This window comes from Xiphophorus couchianus, chromosome 14 (genome assembly GCF_001444195.1).
Source record: "Xiphophorus couchianus chromosome 14, X_couchianus-1.0, whole genome shotgun sequence".
In the NCBI taxonomy this organism is placed as follows: domain Eukaryota; kingdom Metazoa; phylum Chordata; class Actinopteri; order Cyprinodontiformes; family Poeciliidae; genus Xiphophorus; species Xiphophorus couchianus.
In genome coordinates this window covers 10,149,829-10,176,403 of record NC_040241.1, presented here as the reverse complement: position 1 = coordinate 10,176,403, position 26,575 = coordinate 10,149,829, and the positions used below count along the sequence as shown (strand labels likewise).

Below are 26,575 nucleotides of genomic sequence, written 5' to 3'. Positions count from 1 at the left end.
CAGACAAACTGTGAATTAGTAGTGAGTCCAGGAAAACCTGGCTATATATAGCAGTGTTCCAAAACAGAGAGTCGTATTGCACAACCAATCACAGCTGACGGCATCCTGGAGGGAAATTTATGAGAAGTTTTCCGGTTTTTTGCGTGTGTGTGCACTGTTGTCACCAGATTTAAGAAAAACTTGAAGAATTTGGTAAAGGGAGATGGCAAGAAACAGTAGGAGAGGGAGATGCAGTAAATGAGGATGTTGAGGGAAGGATCTGAAACATGCGAACCGCTCAAAAACAGGATGAGAGCCCTTCCAGAAGTGCAGCGATCAGCAGTACCACTCAGTCAATATGTGGGTCTCAGGGCATCCGTCATACAACCACTGGACGCAGTCAGGTGACGGAAGATGCTGAGACATTTTAGCCCTTTTTTTTTTAGCAATAGAAATAATTTATTTTTGTGAAGTGAAAATGTGAAGAAAAAAAAATAACTTGGATAAATTAGATGGCATGTCTCTAATATCAGACATCAAACGCAAAGCGTAAAAAAAAAAAAAAGTCCTACCTTAAAACGCCGAGCCAAAAACTTGTTTTTCATTTCCAAGAAGTTTCCTTTATTTGCCTGCGACTTGAACGGCTCATTGACGATTGCGAACTGTGGATCGTTCTGGATGTCCTGCCAACGAGCGTAGCCGTGTCTGGTGAACAGGTCAAGGGTTGTTAAACTGTCTGAGTCAGAGAAGGAGCTCCTGTTTGGAAATTTCAACTAAAGTGAATGTCCCAACTTCTGATTTTGACTTAGTATTTAGAGACGATAGCTTATTGTACTGACAAATCATAGCATAAATGTGTATTATGTATATTATTAACTCATATTACTAGGTTGCAGCTAGCAAATATTGTTAAGACATATGAATAGAATTTAAGACCTGTATCTCATCAGAAATGTACAAACTTAGTCCAGCCAATTGGTGATAAATTTGCACTTAATCATGATAAGTGCAAATTTATCATTGGCACTTATGATAAATTTGTGCAAATGATAATATATATAAGCTAATGTTAGTTTATATCAGATAATACTTACTAATATAAGCTAGTATTAGCAATTAGCTTATATTAGCAGCTAGTTAATGGTAGCCTCAACCACCTCGAGTCACAGAACGCTATGAAGTGAAGATGTCTGTGAGCAACTCAAACTTTTGCCTCACAGAAAAGTCCTGCAAGAAAAAAACCTCCCACATAGAATTATATAACATAATATATTAAATGGCTTTGCCAGGACAAAATTTAAGATCTGTGATTAATGTTTTTCCTGGGAAACGTACTTTTTAAAATTGAATTTAAGACATTTTAAGACCTTAATTTTAGATACGCAACTTTAAGACTTTTTAAGGATGCGTGGACACTCTGGTACTAGTTTAATTTAAAAAACCTGCCTGTATAGAACAACATCAACTTCTAGCAGACACATATTGCCGTTTACAAAGCTCTTTCTGGCTTGTTGACTTATTAAGCTGCCTTTCTGACTTCCAGTAGAAAAAACCCCCATAAACAAACACAGCGGGGTCATCACCCGGGCAACCGCTGTCAAGGATACACCACGATTCCCGCCAGCAGCCAGAAGTCGTGTCGACGGTGCCAGATCTCGTTCATCTTACCCGAGGAGATGGCAGCCCGCTCCTCGTTCTGCCAGAGAGTGTGCAGCTCTGCAGGAGGAAAACAACGAGGTCGCTTTCAGATCGCTTACCTTCCAGAGTCCCGACTGCAGCAGGTGTGTTTTTCCGCCACACACCCGCAGCTTTTCTGGGTTCATGATCAGGTTCAGGGCAAATTTGGCTCCTTGGTGATATTAATTTGGAACCCTCTGAAAGCAGGACTTATGTTTCATATGTTTATATAAGTGGCACATTTTATGTTGTTTAGACAACTGCACGCATGTTTCGGTCAACCGGTTAAAAGTATTTCCTGAATTACGCCTTTCTCTTCAAATGAGCTCATGTTTTTCTTTAAAAAAAAAAAGTAGAGATTGAATGCATTTTCCTGAAAAACGTGACTATTAAAGAGAACTAGTAAATATACTGTGAACAACATGCGGTCATTCCAAATTTAGGAGTTTTTCCTATTAAAGACGTTTGAGTCATTAATAACTGGAAGTATGACACTGCATTTCCCATGAAATATCATCCAACATAACACAATCTACTTTTACAAAGATGTTGCTTCATTCTTAGTTCTCTATTTTCATCAAATGTCATGTGTAGACAGCTGAAATCACACATCCACACAGACAAATGCTTCTACAATACAACAGCAGTGCAGCCCTCATCTGTATCTGTAAGTCCTTATATTGTGAAGCTCAGGGATTGTTTCAACAACGTTACTTGAATCATAAGATATTTTTTTAGTGACTGACAAAATATTCTTCTATAAAAGCCAAAAAAAAAACAGAGCTGACCTGTGAAGCCGCCGTCTGCGATGTTGAACATGAAGCGCGGCCGCTCGGTCTGAGGCTTCCCATTACCCTTTGTCGTCTCCTCCTTGGATGCTTTGATCTCTTTCCCAGCATCCCTTTCACCTTTGACCTCTTCTGTTACAAAAATAGACACCTAATTAGACAAAAATAACAAACTTATTTTAGCATTTTTAAGCAGCGCACTGCACCTCTCTTCAGGTCAGACGCCTCGGTTTTTTCCCTGGCTTCTGTTGCCTCTGAAGATGTTCGCATTTCATCCCTCTTTTCTTTCTCCTTGTCCTCCCCAGGCTTCTCTCCCTCTGCAAGTACAAACTCTCTTAAGTCACACAGATCTTTTTTTAAAATTATTTTTATCCATCGATGTGGAGCACCGTAAACGTGATTTACCTGACTTCTTTTCTGTAACGTCGGTGTTTTGTTTAGTCTCCTCTTTACTGTCCTCTTGTTTGTTCTCCTCTGATGTGGCGGCTGAAGACTCGGTCGATTCCTCCATGTCATCCTCTTTGGTGGTACTCTCTTCTTTGCCATCCATCTTTTGACTTGGAGATGCCTTCTGCGACGATTCTTTTGTTGAGGATGAAAGCTGCCAAGAAGAGTGACACAATCATTTTTAGTATATTTAAAAATTTTACGCAAAGCTTTTAAGATATTTTAAGAGACATGAGCAAATCTGATTGTGGAACTTAATGGTTTATTCCAAATTTCCCCAAAACCTTTTCAGATTTCATTAGTATAAAAGTGCGAACTGAAGTCTATATTCATTAGGATTTTATGTAATAAACCTACAAGACATCTTATGAATTTCTTTTACAATTACAGCTGAAGTCTATTGAGATCGCAGCATGTTTTGAGCTAAACCTCTCCCCTGTAACTCTGTTTATCTGCTGTGACCTCTAACACAGTTTCTTCTTCCTTTCCTCTATTTAGCTCATCCAGCTTCCCATCGACTCTGATCTTGTTTCCTGTCACTCCAGAAGAAATGCATAATGCGGCCACCACCGTGTATCGCCATACAACTGATAATGTGTTAGTTTCTCGTCACATGTAAAGTTTTCCATGGAAACCAAAGTGTCTCATTTTGACCTGATCTGATCCGGTCACCTATTTCCACATATTTGCGGTGTTCCCTATGTGGGTTACGGTAAACTGATAATGGGAACTCTTAACTTCCTGTTAGCAGCGGGCTACTCCTTACAGCTCTTGCATAAAGGTCATATTCTTGGCCTAGGAGTCAACCTACTGGAGTGTTGTTCATTATTGGGTTTTCACAAAATTTTAGAGAAAGAAAACATTTGATGGCTTTACAGTTAAATAACTTGAGATTGTGTTGCATCCGTTTTGGTTGTGGATTGTTTTGTTTCCTTTCTGTACTGTTTTACTGATTTATATACAAGAAGTGATATGATTTGAGCTTTTTATATTAATTTTGTTTAATTTGATGTGTAGAACAGGCATAAATATATGAACCTCGTGCTTTTGTCTGCACGGTTTCAGTCAAGTTGTTGTCAAGTTTATTGTGTTTTGAAGTATGGGTGAAAAACTATTTGATGACTGATTGAATAAATAAAAAAACAATAAATGAAGTTTGTGTTTGTAAAGACGGAAAATGTTAAATGGTTTAAGGGGTTGTGAATACCTTTGCGAAGTATTGTGTCATATATCATCTTACCTTGTTTAAAAAGCCTATATTTGAGGCTTAAATGGCCACTAGATGTGTTAGCTTTACTTTCACCTTGTTTGACACCAGCCTATAATTATATATAAAAGTTTATGCTTTAATTGTGAAAATGAGGAAAATATTTTCCGGTAGTTTAATTTTTCTGTCAATCTCACATAATTTAGACTTTCTTCTTACTCCAGCTGTGTGGTTGGGGTTTTAGGGACATTGTCTCACCTCCTCAGCGTCGCCGGTCTTGTTGCCGTACACCTCTCTCTGTTGCTCCTTCTCCTTCACTTTCTCCTTTTCCGCAGAGGCATCAGCGTCCCCCTTCTCCTCCTCCTTTTCGCCCTCCTTCCCGTTCTTCTCCAGCCTCTCCGATGGAGCAGGAGTCGCTGTGTGTGTTCAGACAAACAAACGTGAACGATAAGTACACTCTGGGTGCCTTGAGTTTAGAGCACCCCCTGCTGGATCTACAGCCCGTCGCGTCAGCTACCTGGCTTCGAGGTGCATGGCGTGTTGTTGAAGCTTGCGTCGGGTGTGGGAGTCGCGGTCTTAGCGGCGGGAGAGGAGGCCCGCGAGGACGATTTGTCAACGGTGACCTCGGGTTTGAGCTCCGGAAGGCTCCACCGTCCGTTGATGTGCTCAAACTCTTGGATCTGAACACGAGAAAGCCAAAACTGAGCAAAACATAAATTGAATAAAAGCCTGAGACGTGCATAGTTTATCAATTACAATTTTTTTTCCTAAATAAACCAGAGGCATGCCATTTGGACTTGGCAGATTATCAAACATTTCCCCTTGGTACAGCAGATCAGGACGGCTGCAGGTCTAAACAGGTTGGACCGCAAATTGGGTGGAAGATTTTTAAATGAAGCAAAATAAACTGGCAAACTGGAAGCTGCAGAAATCAAAACAACTCGCTGGAGGTCTTTGCAAGAAAGAAGTTTGGAATTTGTGTGATTCTTTTTATTATCCACTTGCAACAATTAGTTTTTCTAACCAGTTAACATGCATTTTTACTAAAGTTGTTTTCTGACTGACGTTGAATTTTAAATATCAGAATCCAACCTCGTTCTGTTTCGGGGGCTGCACCTCTAGAATGCTTATTTACAGAAATTTTAGTTTGGATCACAATTATTTATTTTGTGCTTGTACTTGACACATTGCAGCCAACACTGTCGCCCGAGCCGCAGTCGCCCTCGGTCTGAAGCGTTTGTTTAAAAACTCATTTCTAAAAGCTCCAGACTGCTGCTAGTGATCAGGAGGGTCTCATTCTTTGGGCAGAGTTAGACTAAACATCATCCCATGGTGTTGCATGATGATCGTGAAACAGAATGGGCAAAAAAACTCCAGGAAAGATCAAATTGGCTTTAAGTCTGGTCAGACTGTTTAGAACTGTGTGTTCTTTGAGGGAGATGTTGTCTTTTTGGTTTTTTAGTTACAACAGAGTTTCTGCAGGCCTCACTAAATCAAATTTAAGACCTTTTTACAACCATTATGAATGGAATGCAAGACTTATGTCCACAGAAATTTATGCATTTTGTCCAGCCAAAAGGTGATAAATTTGCACTTAATCGTGATGGACACAAAAATGCTAGCTAGCTAACTAGCTGGCAAGGGGATGTTAGCAGTGAGATATCGGTAGCCTCAGCAGCAGCCTTTATTGGAGGAATCCAATAAAAATGTCTGAGTACAACTCAGACATTTTCTGAAAAGTCCCCATAAAACAGAATATACAAGATTTAATAGTCCAGTCTAGACAAAATTTAAGACCTGTGATTAACATACTAAAGGCCAACTAATTTCCTAAATGAATTTAAGATATTTAAAATGCCTCAATTTTATACACATGAAGTTAAGACTTTTTAAGACTTAACGGATGTGCAAACACTCTGTGTGCTAACAAAACTAGCCAAAGGAAATCTTCATTTGACACCTATAAACCTGACATGTTCTCCATTTGTCTTTTAGACAGACTGCCTGTTTCAGATGAACAGAACTAAAATGTGGTCACAACTGTCTCTGTTCTGCCCATCTTTCATTTTCTGACCTTCTTCTTGACCAGAGACATGACGCCAATACGCGTCAGGACGAGCTGCCGACACAGGCCCTCCCTGGGGACGCCGTCGGCAAACGTCTCGGCCCCGTCGGCGACCGGCTCGCACAGGTGACGCATGAAGAGAGACACATAAGCTCTGCGTGAAAAAGAAAGGGCAATACGTTGATAAAAAATAAATAAAAAATACTCAGTCAGATGAGGATAAGCATATTTGATGCCAGCTGTTTTGTTCTTTTCACTTACTTGAATTCTTTCTCAGTTTTTCCCCTGAGGTCCCTAACGAGCCACTGAGATGAGAACGCGTCCTGAGACGGCATACCCCAACGCATCACCGCGTTCAGGAAAGCTTTGCGCTGCCGTGTGTTGAAACCAAGAACCTATTGAGGGAATAAGAAGCATTTCATTTTTCTACAAGTAAAGGTGGCGCTGAGAACAGCTGAAAAGCTGAAAAAACACCTGGAGTTTGTAAAAGTGTCTAAATCCCTTGAACTTATTTCCATTTTTTCACACAACTGCAAACTTCACTGTAGTTTACTGAGGCTTTATGGCATACAGGGACAAATCAGGACATAATTGTGGAGTCAGAGAAATAGTATTCATAGTTTTCAAAGATTTTTGTATATAAACATCTAAAAAGTGTGATGTACCTTTGCATTAAAACGCTCTTTACCCCTAAATCCAGCATGAACAATTAAATTTAGAAGTTCAACCCACCAAGATACAGCTACTTGCCTAAACTGTGAGGTTGGCTAAGGAGACCATTAATCAGACAAGAAGCCAAGGAGCCAAAGATAACTCGGGAGGAGTGGCAGACATCCACAGCTCAGGAGGATTCTGCCTGGGCCGCTATTAGAGATCAAATCTGGTCTCAGCTGTTTAACAATAAACACAGTAAATCTATGGAGGACAGATGTTCCATTTAGATGAGATCAAAATCAAACTTTTTAGTCGATAAAAACTTCAGCCTATCAAAGTGCAACGTTTTTAGAGGCAGTACCCAAAAGATTTGCACTCAAAGGTTGTTCAACAAAATATTTCCTCAAGATCACTTATTACAAATGCACTCCACACTTTTCAGATGTGTATTCATACAAACAATTGAAAACTATGCATCATTTTGCTTCCACTTTTCAATTTTTGCTGGGATCACACAGAATCCCAGCAAAAAGTACTGATGGTTAAGGTTGTGACGTAAAAAAATCTAAAACAATTCCGAGAGATGTGAATACTTTTGCAAGGCACTATGTAGCTCCAGGAGATGTTATTATATATGCAAAAATTGTTTTTTCTGAGAAAGTTCAACAACTTGATAATGACAAAATAAACTTAGAGTCAAAACATGAGCGATGGAGACCAATATAATTACACTACTATCAGGATAAACAAGAAAGTTCACTTTTTTTTTTGGAGATGGATTAGCTTTACAGTGAACTCTAGTTTAAGATAAGATTTTTCACATTAATTATGAAATAAACAGAGAGCCAGTTTAGACCCATTTCCAAAATAATCACAATCAAACAGCCCAGAAGTTGAAGAAGGACTTGTTGGTTTGGTGGACAGACCTCTATGTTGCCTCCCACTCTGGCCAGAAGAGGAGGCAGAGGTTTATCTTTCTCATTCCTCAGCTGACGACGTGACTGCCTCCGACCTGCGAACAAGAGCAGCCAACAGAAATCGTGTGACAAGCCAAGGAGGAATATTAGCTGAGAGGGAGGAGAGATTATTAACATTATGTTACAGATTTATCCCTAGATTTATCGCGAGTGGATGTCAAGGAATAAAAAAACACACTCCTGATATGATTTAAGTTTTTTCTTCTATCTCTCTCCTGTAGGAGATGGTTGGAAACCTTGGCAGTCTAACTCATGCACTTCTGCCAGAAAAAGCCGCAACGACTAAATCAAAGTCAGACTGTGATTCAACGCAGACCTGCGAGTGTGTCGGACAATCTTTCACGAGCAGTTTCCTATCGACTTTCACGTGTCGTCTTCTGTATTTCGTTCTTTGTTTTATCGCTCCTTACCTTCTGGCCGATCGTCGAAGTCCTCATCCTCCTCCTCGGAGCCCACGGAGTATTCGGACTGGTTATCTGAAATGTCAGCATGCCACTCTGAAACAGCACACGGTGCTTTGTCAATAGGCCAGGCCCATTCCCTTCCACTCTGCAAATAATGCCTTACACCCCCAAACTTCTCAAGTAAAACACCAATCCAGTAAATTGCAGTTATTCTTAGGGTTGTCCTAAACAATATTTCTTTCTTAAACACCAGCTTGATCCTCTTCCTACAGCATCAGTAGCGTGAAACAGCTGGTAGAACTTTGCCAAACTTATGTGAGCCTCCCCAGATCCAAAGCCGGTCATTACCTTGGTCTTCCTGCGCAGTGTCGTTGTAGTTCACAGGCTTGCGGTTCCTCTTCCCTTTACCTAGCTTGCTGGCCAGGTCCTCCTGCTGCTGCTCGTAGTGATGCCGCAGCAGCTTCTCCCAGTAATCCGGGTCCACGTTCTCCTCCTGCTTGATGATCTCCCGCTCGATCTCCTCAATCTACAAGCACACAGATTGGAAGAGGCTAATTATCTAGACTCACTGAGGCATCGTACTGTAATGTGCAGTAGCGGGGACGGTTTGCCAGAAGTCACGTCGGGGAAGAAGCAAGTAAGGTAAGAGCACCACTGGATTTGTGGCAGAAATCTAAAACAAACTGAGGTGAGAGATCACCTTCCAACACAACGACCCTCAATATCATTTGTGGTCGATATGGACTTGACGTTTTATCATGATATTTTGTGGTACTATTGTGATAGCAATAAAGGTTGCTATCACAAAAGGTCTTAAGAACTATTTATTACATCTTTTTTAGGTAACCGTATGGCCGTGACTATAGTCATAGAAATACAAATAACGCTTTTGAAAAATATTCCCAGGGTAATTTGTATCACTAAATTGCACTAAACTGTATTTCCAAATTTGTTGGTATTTATTGATGCTTTCATTGAACAAAGTGTGGAAAACATAGTAAAACTATAAATTCTGAGAATAAAGACATTGCTGGGGGTGGGAGGTTTTAAAGATCATTAATTAGAATTGATCATAATAATGATAAATCAAAATTCTTGTCGTGATAAGAAATTTGTCACGAGAAATGCTAAACAATATACATATCTATAATATGTATATCTAGAATCTACCATATATCTGCCATTGTAGATATATCTATTGTAGATAGGCACCACCATATCTACAATGTGACCCAATGACTCAGCAGATCTGCAACTCAAACTGAGATTCTGCTACAAGACTAGACTAATGTTCAGGAGCTGGTTAGACAACCTGAAAACAATTTAGCATTGGATACAATAGGAATTAAAAGCCAACATGTTTAATGGTGAATTTGAAGGTTTAATCTGGTCAAAGATGATGCCAAGGTTCCTGACATCATTGGTGGAGGTCAATTTAATCCCATCCAAAGTCAGTAAGTACAGCTGTTTTTAGATGTTCTGGTCCAAAGACACCAACCTCTGTCTTGACTGAATTTAAAAACATTATTTAAAAGCTATAAAAAGTTTGGATGTGTTGAGGCCTGCCTGCAGTCTAATTAACTCGTTGGATTCATCATCACCCTGCATCGCTCTATAATTACTTCTGCCATGAGAGGAAGATTTATAATTTAGATTAACACATAAACTGACTGAACTCTGTCAGATAAAGGTGATGTAAACAAGCCTAGTGCTATTCTCGTGACCCCTGCAGCATGTTGGAGCCGCGGTATTCCTGCCAGCAGATGCACTGCTGGCACCTTAGTTTATTAATGCCGTTTCAAACAACAAGCGAAGTGGTGCTTGTGAATGCTGCACAATCCTAATCATCTGACTGCTCATCTGCACCGGCGGCTAGAAAACCAAAACATTCATGAAATCAGGGAAAAGTTTTAGGCACGGCTATAAATAGCGTATTGACGTATTTAAAGTCTCTGACAGGTGAAGATAAGAGACCAGCCTGAGTTATAATGATGTTAATCAAACTTTCTCTTTTTGCTTAAGTACAGTGATTTCACTCGGTTGTGGTTTTTTTTTTAAAGCAACCCTAACCTCTGGACTTTTAAACATGGCGTACCACATGTTTTGATTGGCTGCTGTTACCAATGAGCCCGCCTCCACCTCCTGTTGAAAGACACTTTCCTCCTGTTTCAGCAGCAAAACTGGTGCTGGGTTAGAAACTGGGCAAAAACGCCCCTCATCGACATGGTACCAATTTATTCTGACACAGTCTTTATCTTTTACATGCTACTTGTCAGATGTTTTTTTTTTATCATCATTGCCTTTTAATAAGAAGAAGAGCTCTTTTTTTTCTCATTGTAGTTTCCAGGAAGTTTGCAATATGACTCCTGATATAGAGATAGTGTCAAATGATACAAAGGATAAACTTGGCAGCGTTTAATTTCTAGGTTAACTAATATTCTCTGGAAAGAAAACGACTGCGTTGCCATTAATCTGCAGCAGAGCAGCCTCCCTGGAGTGTATACAGTTTCTGGGCCGAAGACCAAATAAATTAAAATGTTTATTTTGGATGATTCTGCTCTGCATCCTCAATTCTAGAGAACTCTAGGTCTCTCCATCTTTCTGAGTGTGTATAAGTAATGCAAATTGTAAAAGAAACTCTAAACCAGAACTTTCACTGTTTGTGACAAGTGTGTGCAAACAGAAAGAGTTTGTTTTAACTCTAACATCCGAAATACAAACAATACAACATTGCATACCCCAAAATTCTCTTTAGCCCTGCCAGGAAGCAATCCATTCAGTACACGTCAGTACAACTTTGTGACTGTGTCGCTCCTGCTTCCATCTCACCTTGTCCTCCTCTCGGACCATGTACTGGGCAACCTTAAAGGAGCTCAGGTACTCGTTCATGTTCTGGACGTCCGAGTCGTCCGTGGCGTCTTGGCTGCGATCCAGCAGCCTCTCGATGGCGGTGCTGTCGTAGTGAATGACGCTGCCCTCATCCTCAACTTTGTCCCGAGAGTTGTTCTTCATACCTGGCAGAGGCAGAGTCATAAAAGCTCATAGAGGGTTCTGTTGACATTAGGGCTGCAGCTAATTATTATTTTAGCAATCGATTATTCTATCGATTATTGTGACGATTAATCAGAGAACAGAAATTGTCATGTTCTGCAGATTTTTCATTTAATTATTTAAACTTATTTTACATACTAGAAATACATTTAGAAACATGCACTTGTTAACTGTATTCTTTAGTTGGCGGTTAATCGAAGTATTAGTTGACAGCTATTTCGATTGATTCATCACAATTAAACCGATTAATCGCTTCAGTTGATATAGTTTCAATCAGCAGAGCAGGCTTCGCTAAAAGTCCATCCCAACACGCGTCATTTCCTCACCTTCTCCTTCATCCTTGAAGAGCTCCTCCGTCCCAAACTTGAGGATGTCATCCAGCTCCTGCTTCGTCATGGAGCCGGCCTTGGATCCCAGACCTGGCCGCACCACCAGGTGGGTCAGCATCATCTTCCTTTTGGCTACCTGGGTGATGCGCTCCTCCACGCTGGCTCGCGTCACAAAGCGGTAGATCATCACCTTGTTGGCTTGCCCGATGCGATGAGCTCTGCTGAACGCCTGCACGGGAAACAGCCCCGTTTCTGTTAAGGAGCGAATAAAGGTGATACCGAAAACCTTTACTGTGGAGGAGCTGAACTGCACCTGAATGTCATTGTGGGGGTTCCAGTCAGAGTCGAAGATGATGACCGTGTCGGCCGTAGCCAGGTTTATGCCCAGACCTCCGGCTCTGGTGGAGAGCAAGAAGCAAAACTGACACGCTCCGGGAGCTGCGAGTGTGAGAGGCAGAATAAAAAATGCAAATAAATGTGGAGTCAATGCACTTTAAATACCAGCATAACTGGGATTGTATCAACAGAAATAAAATGTGCCATGGTATGCAAAAAGGCAGTATGAAGTTAACATCTAAACACTAATAAACACACGACTGTGTAATTGACTGAATGGATGTTTATTAAAACACTAAGGTGTAAAATCTTTTAATTTCAATGCTTTTTAACGTTATTGAAAAATGCAGAACGCTGAAGTGAAACCTGGATGGAATTAAGAAACTGACAGAACATTTTTAATAAACACAGATGGGGACTTTATTTAAGTGCAAAAAGGGGATCTCTTTGTTGTTTTTCAAAACATCTGAACCTAATATTGTGTAACTTCTGATGCATCACTACAGCCCTAATAATGATAATAATGACTCTCCTGTGTTACCGTTGAATCTGTCGATGGCCTCTTGTCTCAGTGCGCCTGTGATGCCTCCATCAATCCTCTCATACTTGTAACCCTCATAGTCCAAAAAATCTTCTAATAAATCCAGCATTTTAGTCATCTACAAAAAAAAAGATACAGAGGAAATCTTTGATCGCCCATCCTGAAATCGCAGTCTGCTGCTGAAACGTCAGAATGTGTTCATGAAGTGCTCAGAAAACATAAATGTGGATGTGTTTCTCCGTGTTTCTCCAGGGTCTGTGTGTGTTTTCTACCTGTGAGAAGACCAGCACTCGATGCCCCTGATCTTTCAGCTTCCTCAGCATCTTCTGCAGCAACGTCAGCTTCCCAGAGGCCTTGGTGAGGGCCGAGCCTTCGTACGCCCCGCTGGGTGTTTTCTGGGCTTCCTGCAAGAACACGTGTAAAACAAAAGAGCTAACACTAGGCGACTCATTTGAGTTTGCCAGTTGAATTTAGGGCTGGGGAGTTCAAACAGCTACAGGATACAACCAAGGTGTGTCTTTACAGTGACCTTTCTGTGTAAGTGAGTCAGCCACAAGGGAAACAAATCACCATGAATAAAGATTTCGCAGCTTCATACAGAAAAAATGACTATAAAATGACTGCAAAGATCAAATAAAAGAATAACATCAAGATTTGTCATTAGTTATAATGTTGTAATTAGTTACCAAAAATGTTGACGTTCTCGAAAACGTCAACATTATATCTCGTTGTATTGTGACTTGCGCTACCACATCTTACCACAGGATGTCCCCATACAGCAAGTTCAGGTTTATTAAAGTTATTTGCTCAACAAAGTTGGTTATTTGAAGAACAAACTTCAACTTTCTAGGTTTTAGAAAGAGTTTTAATTTTGTATATATGTTTTTCTTATGTTCATGTAACTATGTTTTTGCTCTCACCATGGAGGCGACAGGGAAGAGGTACGGGTGGTTGCAGCACTTCTTCAGGTCCATCATGATGTTCAGCAGAGACACCTGGTTTCCTCCGCCTTTCGAGTTCAGAGCCTCGAAGTTCTTGGTCAAAATCAACTTGTAGTATTTCCTGTTTTTCAAAGCAAAACAACAAAGCCATGAAATTAGGAAAAAATAATCATGCAAAGCAAAACAAAATTCTTTTAACGAGTAAATAACACTCAGGGGAAAAAAAGGACAATGAAATGAATTAATCGTATTTAGTGAGAAGCACTCTAATGAAGTCCTGTTAAATTCACTTTGCATTTTTGAAAAAACACAAAAATAAACATGTCGAAAACTTTCATCCAGTTTGAATTAAATAATGCCCTAAAGGCTATTTGTCAAGCAAACATTTTATTAAGTCCAAAACTGAAATTTACTTCTTATGACAATAGAGCAAACGTATTAATTAATGTTTCTTTGAAATTCTCTAGCCTTAACTTCAAGTAAAATTAAAAAGCAAAGCTAAAAATGTTTACAACCGTGTAAGGACATGTAAAAGAAAGATCCATAGGGTTTAATTCAGTGTGTGTTGGTGCCTGATATTTTATGACATTAGCTACACTGTATCAGACGTAGCAAAGCACGTACAGCAAGTTAGTAACCAGAAGGCAAAAATGACACTTTGTAGCAAGGACACAGAATAAAAAACACAAATGTCTTGCCATAAGAGCATGGCTACAAGATCTTTTGTATGCCGCAGTAAACAAAACCAAACGTGTGGCTCTCCAATCAACTGTGCTTCATCATTTCTAGCTATTTTGGCATTAGTTTGGTGCGGAGTGTCTTAACTCAAGGTAACACCATCTCAAGGCTTATTTTCAAAACACAATAAAAACACGTGTACACCTTCTTAATAAGTCACGGTCACCTGTGACTTATGGTACACACACATCTACTGCTACACCCGTTGCATTTAGTTGTTAAGCTGGTTATTTGTGTGACACGTACTTCTGCATGGGGCTCAGCTCCACTCTGACAATCAGCTCGGTCTTAGCCGGCATGTTCTTAAACACGTCGGCCTTGAGCCTCCGCAGCATGTGAGGCCCCAGCAGGTCGTGGAGCTTCTTGATCTGGTCCTCTTTGGAGATGTCGGCGAACTCTTCCAGGAAGCCCTCCAGGTTGCTGTGCAGAAGAAGAGACTCGATATGAAAAACTGTCATTCTTATCCTACTTTAATAACGATTATTAAGGGAAAACATTTGCTTAATAAAAAGAGTCATACTTGAAGCGATTCGGGGTGAGGAAGTTGAGCAGGTGAAACAACTCTTCGAGGTTGTTCTGCAGAGGAGTTCCAGTCAGCAGCAGCTTGTAGTCAATTTTGTAGTCATTTAAACGCCTGAAGAACTACAAATACAGAAAGAAAGAACTGAGCTCTACTGATCATGGTTGTGCAGAAAAAGATAAATCCGTCTTCTATCGTCATTAACAAAAGAAGTCTTTCAGCATGTTTCTTTAGGAAAGATCATTTCTATCACACATCCTGGCTATAACAGACAGTTTTAGGAATTGATTGTTCGGATGATTAATCAGATAAAACAGTGGGCACATTCAGCAGACTTTTCATTTAACCACTTAAGCCTTCTCTAGGCAATATTAGAAACACATTAAAAATGCAAATGAACAAATAATTCAGTTCCTTTTTTAAATAAAGAAATATTTTGTCCAAAATGCAATAACACAGCATTCTTTTAGTTCACGCTTAACCATTTGTAGATTATTTGACTAATTTTGCATCAACCAATTTAATAATTGGACAGCAAAAGGCACTTAATAGGAGATTTAGTTTTTTATAGAATTTGAGCCAGGTGAAGCTAACAGCATAGTTCTAGGTGGAACATATTTACAGACAAGAGTTGTTTTTTTATCTGGAATGCAAAATTTATATAATTTTTGTACAGTTTTGACATAATGACTGCTATGACTATGCTGCTCTTCAGCAACTGGCTTTCGTTTAAGTCCATATAGTCTAGTTAACGATTAATCTATTACTAAATTGGTTGACCATTATTTCAATAATCGATTAATCGCTGTTAATCCGATTAATCGTTTCAACCAAAGCATTAACAGTGACATTAACAGAGGAGTGGCACCTTGGACTGGTTGTTTTTGAGGCGGTGAGCCTCGTCCACCACCAGACACGCCCACTCGATGGACTTGAGCGCCGTCTGATCGATGGTCACCAACTCATAGGAGGTCAGAAGGACGTGAAATTTAATGGGAGCCTCGCGCTGCAGCAAGGGAAACAACAGATGAAGAATAGACGGATGCTTTTCTGAAAAAAAACAACAAAAAAAGTCAAGTCGGAGTTGTTAGCAACCATTAGTCCCATCTGACCCTGAGTTTGAAGGCCTTCTTTCCGGTTTTGATGGAGTCGTCGAACGTGAACTCGTTCTCTCTGATGATGGCCCGGCTGTCTTTGTCTCCCGTGTACGTCACCACGTAAAAATCGGGCGCCCACATCTCGAACTCCCTCTCCCAGTTTATAATAGTGGAGAGGGGTGCACTGACCAGGAAAGGACCCTTAGTGTGGCCCTGAAAGAAAAGCAGATTGGTGTTGATGCCCCTTACAGAATCCGTATTGTGATAAAGCAGAAACGATCCCAGCAGTACCTCCTTGAACAGTGAATAGAGAAAGACGATTGTCTGGATGGTTTTGCCCAGACCCATTTCATCTGCCAGGATGGTGTCGGTGCCCTGAGCCCAGGAGAAGCGCAGCCAGTTGAGGCCCTCCAGCTGGTAGAGGTGCAGGGTGCCGCCTGTCGCCGTGACGAAGTCGGGCTGCTCCTCGTATTTGATCGTCGGCTGGAGCAACGACAGCCAACAAAACAGCGAGGCTATTTAACTCCATTCTACAACGATACACTACTACAACGGTCAAAAATCATTAGGCCTCAATTAGTCATTAAAATAAAAAAGTATCATAATCAGTTTACAAGAAGCTTGGTTTCATACAGTTAAGTCATAACAGCTGTGTTCAGCGATGTGGAAAAAAATTCAGGTTCTCTCCAAATTCAAATTTTTTTCACATTTTCCAACAAGCAAGAACGCAAAGGTTCACTATGACAGATGGTCCAGTAGAGTTTAGGTTTTAAATGTGGGGCCGGTAAGGAGCGAAGGAATATAAGTATTTCCCGTCCTTTTCTCAGACTTAGCTCTCTAGAGTTCTCAGTGATTTACCTTTATTTTAATTATTACAATGAATTTATGATGAATATTTATATAGCAAACAGGCTTTATATATGAAATATGCAAAGGAAAAAAAGAGAGAAAGACAGACAAGTAAGAAAGATTGAAGAAATTAAATGGTAATTAGAGATTATGATTAAAAAATATAGTCTGAAAATGTTTCCATAGTTCTCCACATCTGGTAAATACCCATTTCCATACGTTTCTATATAGTTTTATAGACTGTGTCGAAACTCTGTGAACTGAATCTCGTCAGAATAGTCGATCCACATAAAATGAGACTGAAATCATAACGAAACACAGTTCTGAAAGTGTTTTCCTCTACAAATTTTGCAGAAAAATGTAGAGTTCAGGAAGCAGACACGTTTTTTTAAGGAAACCGCAGCCATTGTTCACCTACATCTGTGAGTGGGGAGGGAAGAGACTCCTCCTCTTCACCGTCTCCCTCCTTGCTCATCATTTTCCTGGGTTTATCGGGGTCTTCCTTCAAGATGTTGTCCCTGTTGAAAGACAACAAAGACATCATTGAGACTCTGTTAATGCTGCCTTAATTCTATCAAGAACGATTTGTGACATAGGGCAAAGTTAACAATGAATACGTTTATTAATCCCTTAATATAAGAAGCCTTGGTCTTTTTAAATCAGCTTTTGTGTATTTTCTTGCTTCTAAACCAGTGTGTGTTCAGCATGACTGTGCAGTCCAACCTGTGTCTCCAGTAGTTGGCCTTGTGGAGTTCAAAGTCGGGTACATCCATGTCATCTCTCTCCCAGGTGCACTGGTCATAGGTCAGATCTTTCCACTTTACCAAGTAGTGGTACATCCCCTTTTTATCCACGCTGGCAGAGGGACATGTGGAGGACAGTGAGCAGCGTCTCACACATCCATCTCACACATCCGTCTCACACACTCTCAGAGGTGCAATCAACCCTACCTGTGGTTTATGATGCGGTGAATCATCATCCACTCGGGCTTGATGCCGTATTTGTAGTATTTGTCTTCCAGCAGGGCGTAGTGGGGATCTTTGGCCCGCCTCTTCTCGCTCTTGCACACTCCGTTCTCGTCCTCTGCGCCCGATCCGTAGTCCAGGCTGGGGGGCTCGTCCATGTCGGTCTTCCTCTGGTAGTTTCTGTACATCACCGAGTGGAAGATCTCCAGCTGAAAGATGAATAATAAGTGAGTAATAAGAAGACGCCAGATTTAATCGCCACTCAGAGCTTATTGTTCTTTCTGTAACAAGCATGCTTAAGAGATTATATATTCCAGTTAATGATTAATTAATTAGTAAATTATATAACGATTATTTTAATCATGATTAACTAATTAATTAATTGTTTCAACCCCACTCTTCTGTAGTTTAAAGCAGAAGAGTTGTTTAAAGCATCCTACAGTTGTTTGGTAAATTGTATATATTATTATCAAATATTTGTTGTTTCATGTGACTTATAATGTTCTTGTCTTATATGCCTTTATTTGTTTTGTTTCATCTTAAGCATAAATAATGTTTCTGTGTTGTTGAATTACTTTGATTCCTTTCTCAGAAGGCCTCTCTGAGGAAGAGCAGACAACCGTTTTCAACAGGGTTGTTGCTCAGCAGAAACCTCTGCATCCTTGACCTGCTAGATAGCTATAAAACCGTCGCCGTGAAGACGTACAACATGCTCTGTTCTACCCTGTGTCTGGAACAGAATAATCTAGTGCAAGATACCATGTGTCTTAGTTAGTGATTGTCATTAGCACTGCAACTAAGTGATGAAGTGTTTTGCCCCCACCCCTTAGAGTTGCAGTGTTCTCTGTGATAGGGACTCCGAAAGTAATAAAAAGAGAGGAGCGGACAAATGTGTTTTCAGAGCGGTTGGAGATTTGTGACTGGAAACACATCTCTAACCGTTCTCCTCGCGAGATGAAAAGAATCTAACTCTCTTGTATTTCCTGTGTTTGTTTAAATCTGTCTTTAATAGGTGTTAAACCTGACAACAGCTTAAAGCATATGTAGATGTTAAAATGTCCCAGTCAATGTTCAAATCTACATCTAATTGAAATTGTGTGGCAAATTGTGAAACTTGCTGGCACTCCTCATAAAGAGTCGGGTATTAATACTTTTGCAAAACTCGAGTGTATGCTTACTATGTTCACCAGAGATCGGCTTTTTCACCTTTGGGTTTGGATATTATTTTGTGCCTTATTATGCATTTTGTAGACTAAAAAGTTGTTTTAGGCTACACCACCAGGAGGCAGTAAGGAGCCTCCAAAAGCTGGAGGGAAAATGAGAAAAAAAAATAGAAATATATATCAATAAAAAAAACTATCATCAATTTTTAATCAGAATTTTTGTATCGGAAAATGTAATCTGTTTTTCAATCATTATTATAAAATATAAGTAAAAAATAATTCATTGAATTTATCAAGCTGCTTTGCTCCTCAAACTAACACGGCTAATGTGAAATGGACACGTTTCTGACAAGAAAAAGACAAAAGGAACCGTCCAGCAGACTTGCTGTGAAGGATACTGCTGCAAAAAATGCTGAAAACTCACAGCCAGATGAAATCAGAATGTATGAGGCTGTTTTTATGTTAGACGAATGTAATAATTATTCAACAGACAATAAAAGCCAGAAACATGATTTTGAAGTTAATGTTTCTTTACATATTTTGTAGTGTTGTCTGTAGGTATGCGAAGGGCTTCCCCTAAAAGCTAATGGTGTTTGGGGGACTGTGGGATGGAAATGTCTGGGAATCCCTGGACTAAAAACACAAAATGTTATTGCTGTTCCCACCTGCAGCTCGGTGATCCAGGTGCAGTGCCAGTACGACTGGCTGGTTAGCTTGACAAAAAACTCCCTCTCAGCTCTGCCCTTCATGGGCGGCAGTGGAGGGGCATCGGGAGGAGCGTCAGGGGGCAGCGGGACAGGAATGGGAGGAGGAGGCTCGCCCCACCTCCAGTGGAGTATCTTCTGGACCCTTCCTTTGATTGGCGGGCACTGCAGCAAGGACACATCTCCAAATCGAATCTCAAAAGTTCTTCCTCGAGTTAAAAGCGACTCGTGCAACGTGAACTGACCGTGCATCGCGGACAGAGCCACTCTCCGTTGGGGATCTCGGGCAGCGGAGGGTTCAGACAGTGAATGTGGTAGGAGGACGTGCACGTGTCGCAGCACAACAGTTCGCCGCCGTCCTTGCACACCCGACAGAACTCCATGTGGTCGTCCTCCTCCTCCTCTGCGCCGGTGGGAACCCCGATGCTGACCTCAGATATCACTCTGTCCTCGCTGTCCTCCTCGAAGTCCTCAAAGTCTTCGTCTTTCGCCTCCCATTGGATTCCCTCTTTTTCCTGCACGAAGAACAACAACAACAAAAAAACTAATGACAGAAAGGGTAGTTGGGGTCATTTATATCTCTGTACTTGAATCTGGCAGTAGAGATAGTAGGAAAGTGAGAGCGATTGGCTCAAAGGGTTCAGCCTCTAGGGCAAAAAGAACCTGGGCTACAGCTGAGACGCATTGTTCTCTTTAGTGTGAATGTGAGTGGGACATGAGGTGTCAGAGAGTTGGACTCAGGAGACTCTGTGAGGAGTTCATGAAAAATAGATCAACGCTTCATGTCAAACCATCAGGAGGCTCAGCGTACGAAAAAAGGACCGACAGAGTCATGTAGCGCCTGCCTCCAGCGACCCATTTTCCTGTTCAAGTGTCTCAGAGTACAACCAAAGGATGCAGCAAGTGCACATGGGAGTAGTCTAACCACACTGTACAGTTCACTTTTACTTGAGTAATAATATTATGAAATATGGCTACTCTTCTCCTCTATCCATCATGAGTTATTACAAAAGATACATTTTTAAAATCTTTTTTGTACATCTTTACCAAAGATCTGAGCGTCACTTTATTTAAGATGTGCGGCTATTTAGTTTAAGCTACAATAATAGAGTCTCTGAATCGTCTGAAAAATATTTTTCGTACATTTTTTTAAGCAGCAGTTTCACACTACTTCCCTATGTAGTGATATTTAAATATATATTTTTGTCGTGGCCATTTATGTTGATTTTTTTTGTAAATCGTAATTTTCTTTCAATTTAGTTTTTCTTTGGGCAGTTAGAATAAATAAAGTACATATATTTTTTTCAAACAATCAAGTCCGAAGTGCGTCCAAGAGAAAACTACCTGTTGCCATCCACGTCCCTTCGTGGAAAATTTTGGTTTGAGAACTAAGAAGGCTGCGACAGACTTTTCTATTTTAATCCTCTCTGATTCGGCATCTAGTAGAAACTGAGCACTAGAAATAACGATTGATTAAGGAGTGATGTAGCTTAGCGGTGAATAAAGATTAAGAGAATAAGAGCAGACGATGCTCTCTGCAGGCTGTACTCACACAATGCGGGCAGCTCCACTTGCCCTCGGGGGCCTTGTCCAGCTCAGGCTCGAGGCACACGAGGTGGTACGCTCGAGGACAGGTGTCGCACAGGATGATCTCTCCGCCCTGCTGACACACCTCACAGTAGTCCTGGTGATCCGTCTCATAGCCGTCGCCTTCTTCCTCACCTGGAACTGGAAACAGAACCACAAACCATATCGAAATAAACAAATATACACATAGATTAAAAAAAAATGTTACGAAAGACATGAGGTATCTTTAAAGCAAAAATATCATCATCTAAAAAAATCCACACAGTGATTGTGTCTTTAGTTATACATGTAAATATGTGGACCTTATTTGTAAAATGTGCCAGAAATGTATTCATTTTTAAACTAATTCTTTCCCAGTGGTCTTTTTAAGACAGATGTATAAAAGAAACATGAGGCATAAAAAAACACTTCCTGAGAATTGACTTCAAATCTCAAGGTCATAAATGTGACATCTTCTCAACCAGTGCCAACATAAACAAGGGTTTGATAAAGATTAGACGTGAACCAAAAGACAGAAAAAAGAACTTAATTTAACGGAAACATTTAGAAGAAAAAAAACACTGAGGTTACAGTTCACAAATTGAAAGGCAAACAGAAAAAAAGACCATAGAAAAATGTTAGCAGATGACAGAATAAAGTACCCATTGAAGGTCTAACCAGGTCAGTGAATGTGAGCCTGTTTTTCAGCTAGAACTAATTTAGAACTTGGTAAAATGGCTACGATGCAATGGAAAGCTGAGGATGCACGACTGCAGTTTCTACTACTTTCAACAAGCACAAATGGCTAAATTATTACAAAAACAAGAAAGTATTGTGATTTGTATAGAGTAACAGGAGTTTGGGCAGTCAGCCTGTAACCAGCCTGCAGTCTGCTGCTTAACAGAAATGCTGCTTGTATCTTCCTAATTGCAGTTTCAAACCAGCATCGTCTCAAAAAGAGAGGTGGGCTGCAGCTCTTTTAGTTTCCGAAATTTTAACTTTTAAAGAGTTGAATTTCTCGTTCTTGATAGCAAAGTGCAGAAGATTTCCTACTGCCAGCTGTTTACCAAGCTTCTTTGCATAGAATGAATGGAGCATCGTACAGGTTGGCAAAAAATAAATGTCGTCCAGGCAACTGGTGATAAATTTGCACATAAACCAAAACAGACGCAAAAAAGACAGTTTAGTAACTTTTTTTTAGCTAGTTAGTATTTTTCCTCTCTCTATTTCCAATGCAGGGATCAGAGCCAATAATTCTTGCTGATATAGCTCCTAATATACCTTTGCTTAGCTAGCAAGGGCACATTAGCAGCTAGTTACCAGTAGCTTCAACCAACGCAATGAAGCGAGTCAACATGGCAGAAAAGTCTCACAAGAAAAAGAAAAAGCTACATAGAATATGAGATTAAATAGTCCTGCCACGACAAAATTTAAGACCTGTGATTAACATATTTAAGGCCAACTTTCCTTTCCCCCCCAATAAATTTAAGACATTTGAAGGCCTTAGCTTTAGATGCTCGAATTTAATACTCTTACACTCTGGTATAAGAATTACAATGTCAAATATTTTGGATGGAGAAACTCCAAACACAAAATTCGGTATAAATTGTAAAAATGCTAAATTGTTAAAAAAATTTTTATGTGGGATTCATTTAACAATCAGGCTCACTCTTATCTTTCTTCTTCTTCTTGGCAGGCCGTCCCCGCTTGTTCTTTTTCACTCGGCCGGAGCTGTCGGAGCGAACGGAGGAGCTGTGAACGCTGGAGTCCTCCTGCTCTGACTCTTCCTCATCCATGTCGTCGCTCTGACAGAGGAGAACAAATAATCAGGCAACAGAGTGAAAGGAGGAAAAGAGGGGGCGAGCGCTCCAGTAATACAAAAGGAAGACAAATTATCTCCATCAGTTAAGCAAAATGTAAACATCGGACTCACAGAGCAGCTCTTCTTCCTCTTCCCAGCTATTGGTAATAGTTTAATACGGATGGGAGCCATCTTTTTAGCTTTAGATAGGGCTTTCTTCTTGTCAGGCACTCTAGGACTTTTACTGCGCTTTTTATATCCTGGACCTGCACAGATAATTAGATCAAATCCAAAGTGAACTGGAAATGTATTGATCAACCACTATGTGGCCAGTGTCAACAACAAAGTGGTAACAGAAATTGGATGAATCCTTTATCATTAAGCAACAAAAACAACACTAAACGGACACTACAGAAGATCTAAAACTGCCACTGACCTTTGCCCTCTTTCGTCTTGGCCTTTCTAATGGGCGGCGGCTGAGGCGGCGGCTCGGGCGAGGCGGTCGCTGCAGAGACCTGCTCGGCGACAGCGATGGCGGCGGCAGCAGCAGCGGCTGCGACGGCAGCGGCGTTGCCTTTGAAGGGGTTGTTGGAGCTGAACTCCCTCCACTTGGCCCCCAGGATGGTCATCATCTTCGACATGGGGATCTTCGGGTTCTTCTTGGCTATCATCGGCCTGGGAGGAGTCGAGAGACACGCGGTCATCAGGAACTCAGACCATATTCTCAGACTCTGTGGCTTTACGCTGTGTTAGCAAACTCAACCAAATCTCAAAGACCACAAGAATCCCCAACGTAAACATGGTACTGTAGCTTATTTACGTTGTCAGAGTCAACACAAGTATGAGCTACCCACACAGCTTGAGGCTCAGGGTGTTTTTCACAGTGTTGGTAACGCTGCCCCACAAACACAACAAGCTGGCCTAATACAGCTTAACAGGAAGACAGGAGCAATTACCAGATGTTGACTATGTAGCCTACTTTGGCTACATAGTGAGCAGTAAAGCTTTGTAATAGGATTAAACACTTTTATATCGCTGCTTGTTGCGGAGGCAGAGCTGTATTTTTTAATAACTTCATTCCAAACTGCTTAAACAGAGGGCAGGTTATCAGGTCGAGGGACACAGATTCTCTAGTTGATGTAGTTAAACAAGACACAGTGAGTAAACAGAATATTTTTGGTTTTGTTTTTCAATGTCTTTACATAATTTGGAGTGTTTAAAGCCAAACTCTTGTTTAATGCAGCCATTTTGACTTTGTTCTTGTTTCTGTTATCACTCTACCTTAAAGTGACCCATTAACAGGTGCACTGGAAGATACATTTTTCCAGAGAGAGATGTAGATAAAGTGGTTAAATTAAGCTGATATATAAAATAAAATGTCACATGCATTTGTTTTCTCCATGTCACGCATAAGGTTAGCTTGAAAAGCATTAGAAACAGGTGAGCTACACCTTTACTGCCAAAATTTTACCCATCCAACACACAAATGCAAGACCTAACGATAGCATGATTCAGTCATATTTTTAACAAATTGCTTATTGAATGGCAAATGGCTTATAACTTTCTGCCGTAGCTAGCTGTGCTGCACTGCAAAGTCTAAATTGCAATCACAAATCAAGGTTTATATTCATTTGTCTTATATTTATTTTCTGTCCCCTTCTATGACAGATCTACCACTAACAATGTTTTTGCTAACATTTCCACCAACAAAAAATATGGGATGTTTTGCTACAGTTTTATTTTTTGGCAGGACGTTTCAACTGTGTTAAATAACTGCATCCATTATTCAGCACAAGGGAGATACAGTTTTTCGACACTGTCTTAAAAATTAAGGCAATACAAGGGCATTAACCTTCAAAGAATGGAACCAATTAGCTTTTTGAGTCTTTCTTTGCTTAAAATAGAGCTAAAGATTCAATATAATATTGAAGAAAATCTTTGTAACTCATCATTGTTAAACTGTTAAATATGTAAATGCTAATTCAGGCAAGAATTTGCAATGAAAGCAAAGCAATAGTGTTTTCAAGAATGTTTGGGACTTTTTAGGACTAAAAGTTGGAGTGAGAGATTTAAGCATTTTAATGGTTCATCCAACGTGACTGAGAAAGCATACCGAGTATAACTCACTCAAAGCACCGGAGCCGGTCTTGATGTCGCCCACACTAGCAACCACAAGCTCAATGTTAATCCTCGGCAAGCAGACAAGAATCCATACCTCATAAACTGGCTGAAGGCTTTGTAATTTGTGAGCTCCCTGTAGTCGTCTTCTGTGAAGGTATGATCAACATCCTCCAAACCCCACTCCTTTGCCAGCTGGGCAGACGTCTTCTGCTCTATCGGCTGCTGAGAAGAAACCACCAATCGAACAAAAAATGTTATTTTTTTTTCCAAGATGGTTTACTACTACTATGCAAGAGAAGCAAATCGGGGATCTTTACTTTCGTCGTTTCCTCCTGGCTACTGTCTCGGTCCCCGTCATCTTTTTTCTTTTTCTTGGTTTTTTTCTCCTTCCTTTCTTTATGTTTCTTCTTTTTCTTTTTCTCGCCAGAGCCGTAATCACTGGCGATGCTGTCTGAGTTTTCACCATAGTCTCTTTCTCTGTCTGAGATTCGCTCTACATCGCTGTCCTGAGGGGCAGATGGGATTTTTTTTTTAAGTTAGATTAGTGTACAGTGACAAAACCCACACATGTAACCCGCTAAACTTACAATCTTCTTGCGTTTCTTTGTTTTGGCAGGTTTCCCCTCTTTCTCTTTCTTCTTTGTGTCCTTCTTCTTCTTGGGCCGGCCTTTCTTCTTGCATGGGACCTCTCGGTCCGATATCTCTGGGTCTTCGTCTGGGTTCAAGAGAGCACAGAAATGAACAACGGCTAACAAACTGAGCTAAATAATCTTGTCAAAACGCTTCCCAGTAAACCAACTAATCCCTGCTAATTATAATTGCCCCCAACAAAAGACCGAATGATAAAGCTGCAGAGGTCTCAGTGACCTTTGACCTTATCTGAACGATGACAATTGGTGAATTAGTTCAATTGGGGAGCTCCAAGGAGATCTGACAGCTGGTACCAGATGCTACAAGTCAGGGATTATTGGGTTACGGCAATACACTTAGCGATAATTACCAACAGCGCCTTGTGAAGATATTGTCAGGTTATAACCACTAAATTAATATATTTTATTGACATAGTTAAAAGAACATAAACTAGTGCAAAATTGTAAAGTGGCAGAAAAAACATGCATGGTTTTCAACAACTTTTGAGTAAATCTCCAACTTCCTGGAGAAGTCAACTAATTATTAAGCAGGGACATCCGACCTTTATTGAACAGCTATTTTTTGGGAGGCTTCTAAAAAATGAGACTGGGTGGAGGTTCAGTTTTCAGGAGAGCAATAACTATAATGATTTAAATTAAATTATATTCATGCGATAGAATAACTCAGTTGAATCCAAAAGAGGATCTGTGCCAGAACTGGCTGCAGTTCACGGATATTTTCTGACTGAGCTTTGGCTATTTTGGAAAGAACGATAAAAGATTCAGTCTATATGTGCAAAAGCTGGTGGAGACAACCCTGAGGATCTGCAGGTGGAAGTGCAGCAAAAGGTCTATGCAATACTTTATACTGGTCTGCCATATGAAATCCTATTAAAAATATTTAAGTTTGTAAAGTTTATGGTTGTAACGTGGCAAAGTGTAAAAAAGTTACTTTTGCAAGATACTGTTTGGTGTTTGTTTTAGTTATATTCATAAAATTTGATTGGTAAAAAGAAAATCTGAAAA

The 26,575-nt window shown here is 40.4% G+C and overlaps 1 protein-coding gene and 1 long non-coding RNA gene across 7 annotated transcripts in view; one reads left to right on the top strand and one right to left on the bottom strand.

Annotated features, from left to right (window-relative positions):
- Positions 1–26,575, bottom strand: part of chd3 (chromodomain helicase DNA binding protein 3) — a 50,233-nt gene that overhangs the window by 21,425 nt on the left and 2,233 nt on the right. For 2 of the 6 annotated variants that reach the window (XM_028038845.1, XM_028038841.1), the window contains exons 2-36: positions 25,508–25,635; positions 25,238–25,426; positions 25,015–25,142; positions 23,236–23,474; positions 22,932–23,065; positions 22,668–22,803; positions 20,985–21,160; positions 19,678–19,947; positions 19,394–19,597; positions 17,551–17,774; positions 17,324–17,455; positions 17,019–17,118; positions 16,043–16,234; positions 15,767–15,964; positions 15,523–15,660; positions 14,655–14,776; positions 14,381–14,554; positions 13,376–13,517; positions 12,728–12,859; positions 12,456–12,573; positions 11,892–12,016; positions 11,576–11,807; positions 11,028–11,212; positions 8,547–8,724; positions 8,205–8,291; positions 7,744–7,829; positions 6,425–6,558; positions 6,173–6,317; positions 4,616–4,778; positions 4,357–4,514; positions 2,850–3,045; positions 2,651–2,761; positions 2,445–2,576; positions 1,587–1,695; positions 552–684 (exon numbers count right to left, since the gene is read on the bottom strand). In XM_028038845.1, the coding sequence (XP_027894646.1) occupies positions 552–684; positions 1,587–1,695; positions 2,445–2,576; positions 2,651–2,761; positions 2,850–3,045; positions 4,357–4,514; positions 4,616–4,778; positions 6,173–6,317; positions 6,425–6,558; positions 7,744–7,829; positions 8,205–8,291; positions 8,547–8,724; positions 11,028–11,212; positions 11,576–11,807; positions 11,892–12,016; positions 12,456–12,573; positions 12,728–12,859; positions 13,376–13,517; positions 14,381–14,554; positions 14,655–14,776; positions 15,523–15,660; positions 15,767–15,964; positions 16,043–16,234; positions 17,019–17,118; positions 17,324–17,455; positions 17,551–17,774; positions 19,394–19,597; positions 19,678–19,947; positions 20,985–21,160; positions 22,668–22,803; positions 22,932–23,065; positions 23,236–23,474; positions 25,015–25,142; positions 25,238–25,426; positions 25,508–25,635 (5,450 nt within the window). The remainder of the gene's footprint in view (positions 1–551; positions 685–1,586; positions 1,696–2,444; positions 2,577–2,650; positions 2,762–2,849; positions 3,046–4,356; positions 4,515–4,615; positions 4,779–6,172; positions 6,318–6,424; positions 6,559–7,743; positions 7,830–8,204; positions 8,292–8,546; positions 8,725–11,027; positions 11,213–11,575; positions 11,808–11,891; positions 12,017–12,455; positions 12,574–12,727; positions 12,860–13,375; positions 13,518–14,380; positions 14,555–14,654; positions 14,777–15,522; positions 15,661–15,766; positions 15,965–16,042; positions 16,235–17,018; positions 17,119–17,323; positions 17,456–17,550; positions 17,775–19,393; positions 19,598–19,677; positions 19,948–20,984; positions 21,161–22,667; positions 22,804–22,931; positions 23,066–23,235; positions 23,475–25,014; positions 25,143–25,237; positions 25,427–25,507; positions 25,636–26,575) is intronic. The other 4 variants (XM_028038843.1, XM_028038846.1, XM_028038844.1 and 1 more) reach the window with 4 other exon arrangements.
- On the top strand, positions 1,648–4,062 carry LOC114157711 (uncharacterized). Its single transcript, XR_003598231.1, has 2 exons — positions 1,648–1,760; positions 3,390–4,062. It is a non-coding gene; the product is annotated as an uncharacterized LOC114157711 (long non-coding RNA).